The 13,932-nt window shown below is 39.8% G+C and overlaps 1 protein-coding gene across 19 annotated transcripts in view; it reads right to left on the reverse strand.

Moving 5' to 3' along the window:
- Window positions 1-13,932, reverse strand: part of LDB2 (LIM domain binding 2) — a 220,156-nt gene that overhangs the window by 136,414 nt on the left and 69,810 nt on the right. For all 19 annotated transcript variants that reach the window (XM_027808144.2, XM_027808142.2, XM_027808145.2 and 16 more), the window contains one exon: window positions 5,142-5,244. In XM_027808144.2, the coding sequence (XP_027663945.1) occupies window positions 5,142-5,244 (103 nt within the window). The remainder of the gene's footprint in view (window positions 1-5,141; window positions 5,245-13,932) is intronic.

A 13,932-nucleotide genomic window follows, 5' to 3' on the forward strand; every position in this document is an offset into this window, starting at 1 on the left:
ATCAAGAAATTAAGAAAAACCAAGCAGGGTTCATGACCAAATAGAGAAAATGAATAGTAAGTGCATAAAACGCAAAGCATGGTATAGTTATATTGTACATTCCAAGCACAAACTGCAGTAGCAATTATAACACAGAATGCATATTCAATTATCAGCTACAGATCCAGAGCAACAATAAAGCTGATATCGCTATATTTTTGTAGGGCTACATAAAGCAAAAGAGCTCAACTGGTTCCTTCTGAAATTTCTGATGTGTAACATTATGCAATGCCATATAAAATTGGGTGATGGAAGCCCATAAAAAGTGCTTGAAATTCTCAATACATTCTACATCTATAGGCTTAAATAAAACCACTTTGAGGACTCCATCATACCTACCACACGTGCATTTTTTTGTATGGCTACAAATGTGATAGCTCATGCTTTTACTTCCTCACAGTATATAGCTCCTCCACAAACAGAAAGCATTTAGTGAACAGAAATGTAGACAAGCTCTAATTTTCTGTTCAGTGGCAACTGCATCCATTATGCGTTACAGTGTCACTTTGCTCTGAAAGAGTTAACTTTCTAGCTCCTATTCTCTGCAGTGCTGCATAAACACTGCACATTATTCTTACTGAGCATGCTTCATCTTTCCTGTCTCCACAGTCTTGGGCTGTCAATCACCTGTCAGTCCCTACCACATCAGCACAGTGCGCATCACCAGGCTGTCAGCACAGCAGCTGATGAGACTCTGCTAAGAGCTGTCAATCAAACTTGTTTCTCTTATCTGTTCGGGAAATATTTTGTCTCTAAGAAACAAAGAACCTGGGCAACAATGGATCAGAGTCTAGTATTTACTCTTTTACAGGGATAGAAGGCTCTTAACAGGAAACGAATGTTTTATTCACAACAAGGAAAAAAAATAAATCGGCTCCATTAGGCATATTTTCTTTTTTTAGTTTTGTTTAAATCCTATTTACTTCTTGACCCAATAAATCAGGGCATAATAAATTAAAGCAATTTTCTTTTTGCTCTCACTGTAAAATGAATTTCACAGGTTTACTTCTTAGCTGCTGTTAAATACTGTTCAATGTGGTTTAAAACAGGTAGCATCTCTTTGGTTTTGAGAATCTTTCTCAGTCTTTAAGCGTTAGAATGTGTGAGCTTTCTCTCCATCTCACTGTAGCCAAAAAATGCTAGAGAAAGCCAGGCTAGAGAAAACACACATATTTTACACCTTTGTTACATTAAAAAGTGTTTTTATTTTCTGTCATTTTTCTCATTAAAACTCAATTTCAACATAGAATTTAATATTGCGAGTAGGGTTCATAGATAACAGCAGACCAAAAGAATAGCTGAGGGGTATAAGCAAGCAGGAGAAAAACACACATTTTCAGGGGATGTTTGAAAGAAGATAGTATCTTCTTTCTTGAATGTTCTACCAGGGAGGAAGAATTGCAGAAGGTGAAGTTCTTACATCTAAGAAATAAAATTCTGAAGACAAAAAGAGCTGCTGCAAAGATGGGCACAGCAACAATTTCAGGTCTAACACAGAATCTCCGCATGGGAAGTTGAGCTGGGCTCCAAGTTCACATCTACCCAAGGCAGAATAATGTTCTGCAAAGATAACTGGTCCATATCTAACAAACCTGGCAATCAAATTAATTAGCACTGGTGGATCACTGAACTAACAGACCTTTACTCTTCCCAGGGCATAAGTAAGTATCTTTACATGCTGCGCCACACAGATATACAGGCACATTTAAAGCTCTCCTGAGTATCAGTACATAGTGCTGTCTCATACCAAGCGAAGTAAACATAACCCAGTGACTTAAAACCCCCACTTTGACCCATACCTATTTTCCCCTACAAATTAAAGAATCTCAGAGCTGATAGTCAAAGAGAAACCTCGCAGACTCAACAGTGAGAGTAGCAAAGTGAAGAAAACTGCTTTTTTTCAGTATGGAGATGAGCTGAGTGCTGTAAAACACTCATAATGCAAAAGGCAGCCTAAAAATATTTGGTGTTTTTTGTAAAGCTTCAGTTTGGGGCCATGAAATTAAATAAGCAGCTTACTTTTCTGAGACAAAAAAAAAAAAAAAAGTGAGTTTACAACCCTTACAGTTTCTCTGACAGAACTGCATACTAAAAGTTAAAACAAATTGGAGGCAAGTAAAAGTAGTATTTTTTTTCTAAATCTTGTAACACACTATAATTTACAGGCCTGACTCACATGCCCTGGACATTTGCTCTGGCTGTGGGATTGGGCTGTCCAGGTGAGAGCAGAGGGCAGACAGCACCGACTGAGAAAAAGGCTGCGGTAAGAAACTCGAGGAAAGGAAAAGTTTAAAGCAAGCACGGAAAAAAGATCCCAGAGGGGTCTGGGAAGTGCAGTCAAGATTAGAGAAGAAGACAATATGCAAGTTTCCAGCAGCCTCCCACAGTGCTCCTGGGGCTCTGGAGAATGAACCTGGGGCAAAACACTGTGCTACTCCTCATCTCCAGTGGCTTAAGGCAAGATCCGGATAGCCCCTGAGAACAAGGAGAGGAAAAGGCTGGGAACTGTCACAAGCCAGAGAAAAACTGTGGCCATGGACAATGAAAAACTATTTGTTCTTTCTCCACACACACCCCCCCAAAAGATATTTTCTGGATTTTTTTTTTTCCTCCAGAAGAGAATTTTATAATACCTAATAGAGGGAAACCATCAATCACCCAAAGGGAAGAAAATGAGGTGGCAGCCACAACTGAAGTCAGAGATGTAAGCAGATCTCTCACAGGCTGAAGCAAGACAAAAGCAGGCAATTTTGAGCTGAATCCTGGAGCAAAGGCAAGAGGTTGGCATCTTCCATCACCTTCAGCTCTACAAATCACTTCTCAAAGTGTGCCTATTTCTCTTTACTAGGGCCTAATCTTGGTACCCTCCATTACTGTTTCTGCCTTCTGTCTTTTCTCTTCCCTCTCAGCCAGTTCCAACGATTTTCATTCCCACTACACACTAAAGACTATGCACACTGGGCAAGGAGGAAGTGTCTTGCTGCAGACAGCATGGATGGAGACCAGGCACTTGTTTCATCTTCCAAAACTCCACACTTGGTGCTGCCACCACTCAGCATACTCTGGCACACCTAACAGGAGCCCCAGACCACTGGCCAGTGACCAGTTACTTGGAAGAAGGGTACTGGGTGACATTATGGTCTTTTGGGAGATGCCAAGACCCTCCATAGTCGCCATGGAGCATGTGCATGGTCGGGCAGGCAAAACAGAGACTTCGATCAGGTCTCTGTGCTCAGCAAGAACCTGCTACAGGTAGAAGCGATTGTCAACTAATGTTCGCACCCAAAGGGGAGCAGACTGCTCTGTTCTCAACTCCTGGACGTAGTTTTGGACACAAACTTTCCTAATAGGAAGAGAGGGTTGCTCTTAACAACAAGCTCTTAACAACGAGCAATGCTGGAGGTGTCCCAGGTAGGGACACAGCACCCCCAAGGCGGCTCTCAAAGGCTGCTCAGGGGGCAATGGAAGTCCCAGACTGGAACGGCTCAAGCATGCTTTTTCAAGTATCACTAAACAGGAATACTGGGTGCATCAGAAAGAATCACTAACACTGTAGTTCAGCATTACGTAAATATTTACTAACGAAGGAAAGGAAACATGAATGAACAGATAGAGCCCTAATGCTAAGTTTTAATGGCAGATGGTGAGAATAACACCAAGAGCAACAAAAGTTTGTGCAGAGGTCACAAATTAAAACCAGAGGAAAAATCCTGTGTGCCAGTCGCTTTTAAAAATGTGTCTACAGTAACTTGATCTTTCAATCAGGCTTATCAGCAACAATGCTAAGAATCACAGTATTGCCACATACCAAACTGTTCCAGATAGCACAACCATTATCAAGCATTTGTGACAACAGGAATATTTTGCTCTTTGACAGATTCTTTCATATGCAGCACTCTTTTCCAGAAACACAACTCCCTCTGATCTAACTGGACATTAATTGCTTTTCTGCTGATGTATCTGTGCCTTCTGGACTGATAACACAACTAGCAAATCTGATATCTGACAAGTTGACTCAACCTAATCAGGACAGATCAGCTGTTACCAATGTTGCTATAGGCTGTAATTTGAGGACCTTTACAGAGTTATCACTTGCTTTGAAAGGCAAGAAACTGTAATTCTGTCAACACTAATCCCAGAATGTGCGTTCAAAGCGGTTGTTATTTTTTCTCCAGGAGAAGGTAACACTTGTCAAATAAATACCTGAGATAATTGATAAAAGGAATTAGAACTATGTGAATGATACGCTGACAATCAGTCACTCTCACGAAAAAGAACCTCACAAGACTCAGGACATTAAGTAGAGAGTACAAGCTGTCACCATGAAGCAGGGGTCACTCTGAATGGAGTGAAACAATGGGCAACGCAGTCTTTCAATATTTACTTATCTCGCTGTTGCTTAGTGCTAAAGCTGAGTGAATTATTCACTACAAACAATTTGGTCGATGAATTTTACCCCTTTTTGCTGCTCAGCATATGCAGGCAATGGATGCCAATGCCATCAGGTTTATTCACTGCCTCACTGTTATTCAAGCTTTCATTTAGTGCTTGATTGAGAGTATTCTAGACTTCCACTGCTGTTCAGACAATACCCAGGGCAGGTCCTCAATGTGTGCAAACAGCATAGATCCACACAGCTGATGGAATAATGATTAGCTACACCAGCAAGGATATAGCTTTTGGTATTTTTGTTTTTATGATCCCTGTTTAAATCTGGAAGCCCTTCCAGCAACACTACTGAAACTTGCTACAAAGTTCCCTTTCCATGAATAATTTTGCCCACAAGACTCAACACTTGAATGTTTGTGGAAACCAAATTAAAGAGTGCAAGTACAGCCATTGCAAATTAATTTTAAAATTCCAATTATTATATTGTATTATTTGCCCTACTCCACTAGGAAATGATTTATTTTCATGTAATAAGAGTCAGAGGAATTCCACAAAAGATGGATTCTCAACCCATGCAATTCTTTAATGAAATTTGATGGTCACTGAATACAAACAAGTGACTCTGTCATTGCCAGGGTTGCATCTGTCTCTTACAGATAAAACTGTGTTTAGAAACTCAGGCTTAAAATTTGAACAAAAAATATATCTCTTACTGTATCGCTTTGGTCCATCTTCCAAACAAAATGAAAGGGTTAAAGTTGCATCATCTTCAAAAAATTCAGTTGCAAAGGCATCCCACCAGAGGTTGTCACTATCCTAGGAAGCAACAGATCATTCACTTAACAGGAGGCAAAATGAAAATATGTTCATCCTTTGTAAAAGAAATTCGACGGGATCACACATAGTTTGCGCTTTACCAATCATTTTGCGGTGTAGATGTCTATATGATATTTCAAACTGATTTTCCTAGATAAAATTCATTTCTAGTTTAAGAAAAAAGCTAAAATGCTGAGTTTATTATACAATAAACTTTCATTTTATCAAGCATATTAAATATGTAAAAACTTTTGTTCTCATAAACACAGGTTTTTCTTCAAATGTTAAAAACGATTTTATAAATCAGTTGCAAATAAAGCGATTATGACTTCCCCCCTCCCCACCCCCTATTCTGAGCTGTGTATCTCAAATGCTTGGTCCTAATAATGAAAAAACCTCAGTACTTAATTCTATAATGCTACATAACCCGATTATCAGCATGAGCTGACAAGAAAGTTATTTAGAAACTAAATATAATAGCCATTCCACTCCAATGCATTTAATATAAATACAATGGTACTGCGGGTTAATTAAATACCAGCTAGTTACTTAAATGTAGTTGTTGTGAGAAATCTTTACTTTCCAGTGCGATACACGAAGTGAAAACAATATTTTAAGATGACCTCTGTATACTTTGACTTACAGTAATACACATAGCTGGAACATAGCAATTATTAATATAATGTACAATGTAAAGCATATACCCATACACCACTACTTTGACAATTGAACCAGGCATCTTCAGACCTCGGTGACCGACCACAGGCACCCAAACCTCAACGTCTAGCACCTGTGCAAGTGGTCCAGCCCGCAAGGCTTTTCAGAGAAGTCGGGCAACAACCGAATCTACTAATTGTTTCATTCAAAAGCTATGGGTATATTTAACAGCTGGATTTGAAATGTTTGGTGCAGCCTCTTCTGCTCCTTTGAGGCCCTGTGATTTAAATCGCATGCAGCACACAGGATAAGCAACAGAGCAGGAAATACGCTTCTGAAGATGCCCCAGTTGCACCCCTCAGAGGCACTCTATCCCACTCAGGGCAGCTGCCTTCCCAGTGTGCAAAGCCACCTTCATTCAGCATAGTAAGCACTGAGTACCTCTTAGTGCCTACGCAATATATAACTAACCCAGAAATATTTTACCTTCACAGGAAAAAAAAGCTGAGATAAAATGCCAATTTAAGACAAAACATGTATCTATCATATCCATTATACGTACACATGCAGAGAAATAACTGGCTGGGGTTTTTAGTACTGCTCCTGTTTTTCCTGAAGATGTTACTACTGGATTTCACTCCAACCTGCTGAGCAGGGTATCTTTCCTGCCTCACAACTTCACTTTGATTTTTGTCATGCACCCAATGGAGAAAGGGTAGGGACATTTTTAGCATTCAGGTCCTACCAGACACCCCCAAGAGACTTCTTGGCTAGGTCAAAGCCTGTAATTCACCTTCCTTGTCAAGGCTCATCCCACCCTGCAGTGGCAGGACACCCAGCATCATGGCCCTGCAGTGCTCATTCAAATTTCAGTCACGCAAAGAGGTACCAAAACCGTCCCCCACAACTTGGAAAGTTGTTGCCACAGAGAGCTGCTGCTCCTTCTTCTTTGCTGGTGTAAATGGGACGAGTATTCCCACGTGCAATCAACGCTCCATTGACAAGGTGAGTAGCCAAAACAGTAAGAATGGAATATATATGCTGGTGTTCAACAGGAGCCCAGCCACTAGCTTCTAACAACACATCTTAGAGCACCGACCCTTCACTCGGGACAGCCTGGTGGGGGACATTATAAGCCCATACCAGAGTGTATTGTCCAATAAGTAATTAGGAGCTACCACTCTCTGCCATTTGCCAAGACAGGCTGCCGTATTAACAGGGATCTTTTGGACATAATTGTCATAGGGAAGGAAGAGAGGAGAGAAGGATGTAAGAAATGCCACATACCACGTTTGCACTCTCGTTAACTCAATAGTTGAGTATCACTGGATCTACTGATGCAGCACCCAATGACATGGGAGGCAAAAGCAGAACATGACATAGTTGGGATGCAAAGGCACACGGGAAAGACGGAGAAGATGCAAGGAAAGTGCAGGGCCTCACCTCAAAACCACACATATTTGCACTCACTCTTGCTTCCAAGAAGTCTGAAGACAAGGAAAACGTGGAGATGGAATTACTGTAGATTCCCTCCCTGGATAGATGAAACGTCCAGATCCTGTCACAGTTTGGATGCTGTCCAAGTTCTTTATCTTATGCTTTTGCATATTTTATGTCAGGAAGAAGGAAAAACAGAAAAAGCAACACCCCACCCCCACCCACAAAAAAATCCCCAAGCCTTAACAGAATACATAAATCCTGTCAAGCCTGCATATGCTCTGCTGATTAATTCTATGCTCCACCCTTGTCACAGGTGGGCCCAACTACTCTCACAGCCAAATCGTGAACAAAACCGAATGAGGTGTCCCCTAGCCAAGCTGAAAAAGGATCCAGTTATTACCAAAAAAAGAGTAATAATAAAATCATCTCCTTTTTTTTTTTTACAAAAAGGGGATGGTGAAGGCAAGGCTGCCCCCAGGCATCTTTAACTTATGCTCTGACAGGTTACGGGGGATTTTGCCAGAGTAATTATTTTTCTATTCAACAATAATGAGAAATTACCATGGCAACCTCCCTTTCACGTAGTGCACTCACATGCTCAAACATTGAAATAATGGCCTAAACATAACAAAAAAACCCCTAATACTTTAAAAAAAATTTGTATTAAAATAAACTTCAGGAATGTGTCAAAGGAGAGAAGAGGGCAGAGACAGCCAGCAAGTTGGGTCAGCAGTAAGGATGCCATGCTGCTGTAGCCAGCTACCCAAGCAGCAAAACGTCCTCTGCCGCAACTGTCATTGTTCCCTCTGATCCCCTCCACCCTAGTATTATTTGTAATTTGAAGCATGGCTCAACTCTGAATAGGGTCTCCAAGTAAATGGAATCCTAGGGTTTCAATATTTTTCCCTGACTCTGATTTCTTTGGCAAATGTAATCAGACTTTAAATACAATGATGTTCTTTTTCCCCCTCCATCTAATAGTCCCACGTTCACTGTGTGATCTGAGAGTCAAGCTGGGTTCTTCTTTACACCTTACACACTCACATGATTAAGAGTCTGCAAGCCAAATGAGGCTCTCCTACTTGCCTGTGATGGTGACTGCTGAACCAAAATAGATCTTGCAACTGGAATATAAGGCCAACCGAGCCTATGCCATTTTCTCCAAATTCCTTTATTTTTGTTTAATGACTTGGAAGGCAGAATGGAGTTCATGTAAAAAGTCAGTACATGAAACCATGCTCGAGAGAGGATGCAGATACCTTGCAGGACAGAACTGGAATTCAAAATGATTTTGATAGATTGCAGAAATTATCTGAAGTGAAGATGAAATTCAATAAAGTGACAAAAGCACAACTACAAAATGGGGAATAACTGATTAAGCAGTACTATAGAAAATGGTCCAGATCATAAAGTAAATATATCAGCAATCTGTTGCTCTTGTGAATAAGGGAGCTGTCTTAGATGCAATTCCCTTCCACTTCAGCAAACATATCTCTGGAAAGACTTCAACTCGAACATTTCTGGAGTACTGTGGCCAGGCCTGGGCCACCCAGTCTTAAAGAATTTAGCTGAGAACAACAGGAACCATTGAGTTTAAAGACATAAGCAAACAAAAAAGCCAACCCCAAAGCATTCATAGGAAGCAAGGCGGAAGGGCCTAGCTATGTCTAGTATAAGACAGAAGCAGCTTACGGGAAATGTGATGACAGCCTTCAACCATATGAAAAGATTGCTACAAAGAAAAGCCATCACTTGTCCTTAGTGGCTAACAAGGACAGAAGAAGTAATAATCAGCTCAGTTTTGCTGCCATTGTGAGTTAAGGGGTTTAATCCCCTGTTACAGATTTCTAGACTGGTGTTTTGGAGATGGGAAGAGGTACAGAGCATGGCTACCGTGCTCCCAAGAAGAGCGGAGAGAGAGTTCCTGCTGCCTCCAAGCCTCAGGCGGAGCTGCCCCATCGTGCAGCTCCATGGCTTATGCCCAGCGAGAAGCAGATTTTGGTTTTCTCCCTCACATCGCTTTTGGCTGTACACATATGACAGGTGTAAATAGTATATTAAAACGAGAGTCATGGAAACAAATAAATGCAGTTCTGAATACACACAGGAAACACATCTGTTCTGAAATGGGACCTTTTTCTTATATAATCACTTTTCAGCTAAGAACTGAATTTCTAACATCAACTTATGTGGCTTGGCATTGGACAAGGCAAAAATAAAAAGAGATAGTGCCCCTTGGGAGCTTACATTTTTCTTCTGGCACCTGCAACCCTTCCCTATTGACACTTACTATTTTCAGAACTCTATACATCCACACTCCTGTTGGCAACATACACACTTCTCATAGTCTTTCAAGTTAATGCTGCATGAGGAAACTGCTGTCTCCCCAAGGAGAGAATGGTATTCCTCCCCTCCTCCCATTCCCAGCAAATCAAACTATACTTGAGCTTTTAAAATGCAGTTCCAGATAAGATTTTGCCATTAAATACACCTGTAAAAACTGCACAGCCATTACAAATTATGAAACTCACAAGATAAGTACAATAAAAAAATCTGACATTAATGTTTATACTCAGAGCACACTGACAGACTTTTAAAAATAAAATACCTGAATACAAGAAACCAATAATTTTCCCCATTAGCTTTAAATTAGACCCATCTTGAGTCTACCGAACACGTTACAGTTCCAATATAAATGTCACAGGAGTAACAAATTAACAGGGATCTATATATCTTAATTTTATACATTTGGACAGTTGAGTACTGACCTGTAGATTGTGCAGTGCACAATTTTTTTTATAATCTGGCATAGGGGTTTTTTTCTATACGTAAAAATTCTATGTGGAATACTGATATTTTGAGTCTTAAATGTATTTTCTTGGAAACAGTATGAACAGAGTCAAAGAACAGAATACTCACATACAGTATGTAGGTGGCAAACCTATATAGCCAAATGGCTCTGTCTGTTATCACACAGGTACAAGACACACACCTATCTTACATTCACAGTATCTTTGCTGGCACTATATGATACCCTGTAGTTAGTAAAGGCACCTGAAAAAGGGGACCAACCAATCTGGTTGCCCAGGGCTAGTCTGGAAGGACCATCTTTGCTTTTGCATTTGTTATTCTATCCCATTTTATCTTTAAACATAAAGCACATTTTACATAGCTTTAAAGACACCTTTAATCTTGCAGCTAGTGGTCTCTCACAGAATCTCCAGCTCCCCTCCCCCTGCCAGGAATGCCCGACTCTATTCCTTCCATTTGTTATTTCACACATATTCACAGTTTTAATGGTGTTGCTTGCATTTATTTCACTTACTTGTGTGGCTGGATGCCATCTCTCAAACAATATGTAGTAAAACTGGCAGAAAGATTTTAGGACTTGGCTTTGGCCATAAGTAGTTTTCTGTTCCATTATATACTTGCAACTTCTTGCCAAAACTCTGCTCAATGCCCAAAACATATCAGTTTCTTCAGCTTACTTAATAATTAAATTATTGTTTACATTCCACTTTGGAACTTATCTTCATTTGTACAGTAAAGAAACAACACCAAGTTTCTGTTTTACTGAAAAAGCAGAATATAGCCATGCAAGAGATCCCCATAGCAATGCCGCCCCAGAGAGACTGACTCCGGTGCAAAATGGGGGCAACGTTGCTGCTTCTCATGTAAATCTGAATCCACTTTAAGAATCCAATGGAATTACAGGGAAAAGCTTGTAATGGAAAGCTACTCTTACAGATCCACTGGAAATTCTTTATATAGCAAGAATCTGATTTTTATTGCCTATAAACCACTCCACTATAAGGCAACAAAATGGGGGGGGGGGAAGCAGTAACAGCTCATAACAGCTCATTTTCTGAATGGGGAACTGTGAAAATTAAACATTAATTATTTGGTTTCAGACAAAATTGTGAGAAACAAAAAAAAAAAAAAAAGGAAAAAAGAAAAAAAGGCTTTGCAAAATACGCAAATTGATTCATGCCATTTTCTGTGAACCCAGGGATGTGGGAATGAGCATCGCTATAGCAAAACAATTATGTTGTAACAATACCGGTCATACAGCTCAGCTTTGCACATACACTGCTTTGACATAGCGCCACTTGGATTTTCAAATAGCGAGTCCACACTGGGCAATTATACCAGTGGTTCGGATTAACTGCAGCATGCTGACACAGATACAAGGAAGAGAAATATTTTTCTTATGTTTGGAAGGATGGTTGACCTCTACCTTGTTATTTGGCCACTAACATATGCCTGAATTAGAGACTTTTGTTAGAGTAGTTGTGGCAACTGCTCGCTAAGCTGGCAAATCACAAGACCAGTCTACACACAGCTATAGAAGTATAGTTATTCCATTACATGTCAGCCACCCAATTTTTCTGTTTACACAGATGCTACATGTATTTCAAGTTGTATATATTAAAATTGGAGTCTTTAAAATTATGAAGATCTTCTAACTTAAGTTGTCAGGAAAGGATAAGACAGAGTGCTATGTGGTTCAATCTAATAACGGTCAAAGAAGAATGCCTGGTCTCAAACCAATTATCTGTCATTCTTTAAATTTTACTGCAGCTTGTGGACAAAAGAGAAACGAATCCTTAAATATTCACTCTGTGCATGTTCCACCGTTCACCTACAGCAAACAGACACTGATCGCAGAGTTTAATACTGCATTATAAGGGGTACAGAGCAGAAAGAGTTAATTTATGAAATGTGTTATTTCACCTGCTTCTTTAATTTGAATTCATTATTTCCACTCCTGGAACTTGTGCACAAGAATGAATAGGAGAAAGAAAAGGGAAAAAAGAGCAATGAAGCTGGGCTCAAGACATATTCCACTGCCATTTCCTTTTAACCACTATGGCATCATCCTTGATATTTCACAGCAACATTATCAATATATAGCAGAAGAAGTTCTTTTATCCTTTTTAAGTGTATGGGATAAGATTGCTCTTGGTCTCTATGGATAAGACCTATATTCTGCCTTTGTGAACAAAAAGACTGGGCATTAACTAAATCATGTGCAGTTGTTAAAAATAGACACTTCTACCCATAGCTGAGTACTTGTTTGGACTTGGTATATATAGAGTGCATGCTAAATCCATATTCAAAGTTATTTTAAATTTGAGCCCTCTTTTCAACAGGCATGAGGAGGTGTCTAGTTGGCTGGGAGCAGTAATGGGTTTAGTAGTATTCTCCATCCACGATCATTGCAGACAAATCACAGACTTGAGTTTTGTGTTTATCAAAAATGAACCACAGTTACACTTGTCTATTCTGCCACAGTATACCCCACAGCCTCAGCCTTTGAGAATGGTTTATAGAGATGGAATATTAAGTGTGTCTATTATCTATTGTACCACCGTCAGTCATATGAATGTTCCTATTTTATTCTGACATTTTGACCTGGTCTCTTTCTTACCTTGTTTACTTCCATCTATATAAGTAAATGGAAGCTACTATGCCATCTATCCCAATGAAAACGCAGTAACTAGTATTGCCACCAGTGAATACAGAGCATCAAACATTGCATGTCACTGGGGCACACACAAAAAAAAAAAAAGTCATATTCCCAGCAACGTTAGTAAAACAGTCTCTCTGGGTCTACCTACCCAAGTGCACCAACTCCCAAGGCTCTAAAGTTTAGTAAACACAAATGCCTGTGTCAGTTATTACTGTGAAAGTAAAAATATTACTGACAACATTTAAATACTACAATGGGAACATGATGAAGACAGTCCTTGACACTTCCATTTCACACTGGACTCTCACCACCGCTTTGTTCACTGAAGTCTCATGAAAGCACTACGCATCCTGGAGACAAGTACAAAGCTGGGACCTTCCGAGGTCCCTGCCTCTGAACAGCTACAATCTAAACTGCAACCTAACAGGCAGGATTTTGAAAGGTAAGAAGCAGCCCTTCAGCTGAGTTAAGAAAACATACTGCTTTCATATCGTGTGCCTCTTTCTTGTGCAAGTCTAATGGCTCAGGTAGGGAAGGGAAAACCAGATAAGACAAACCATGCTTCTACCTACATTCCAGCTTCTTGGAAAAGTATCAAATGGTGACAGGGCTAAGGAATGCGACAACAAAGAGTTGGGTTTATCATAAACAAAGATGATATGGGTTGAAAAGACATATGATACTCACACACCTTCTGCCCTACAGACTTTGAGAAAACTCTTGCAAAGACTCAGTAAAGACTTTTAAAATCAAGGATATGCTTAAATGCTTTGCTGGACTGGGATCCAAATATGCATTTGTTAGCCTGCAAGTCAAATTAATTTAAAGATTATGACCTCCTATTAAGCTTTGCAAACCAGCTAAGAGCATATCACAATGTCAGACAGCTCTGTCTAACCAAAGAGCTGTTATTTCTTGGAAAGGTAGATGAAGTGGAAAAGATCCACTATACCGCATGTTCCATCTCCTTTAGAGGACAGGTAATCTCATGCGCAAAAGCTTAACTTAGCAGTAAGTAGGTAGAAAAAGAGAAAACATTTAAGAGGGAAATATTTAAGAAATTACACCCTTTTGTTACTATTTACAAGCATATCTACACTTTAAATTATATATTGTTG

This window comes from Falco cherrug, chromosome 1 (assembly GCF_023634085.1).
Source record: "Falco cherrug isolate bFalChe1 chromosome 1, bFalChe1.pri, whole genome shotgun sequence".
Lineage (NCBI taxonomy): Eukaryota > Metazoa > Chordata > Aves > Falconiformes > Falconidae > Falco > Falco cherrug.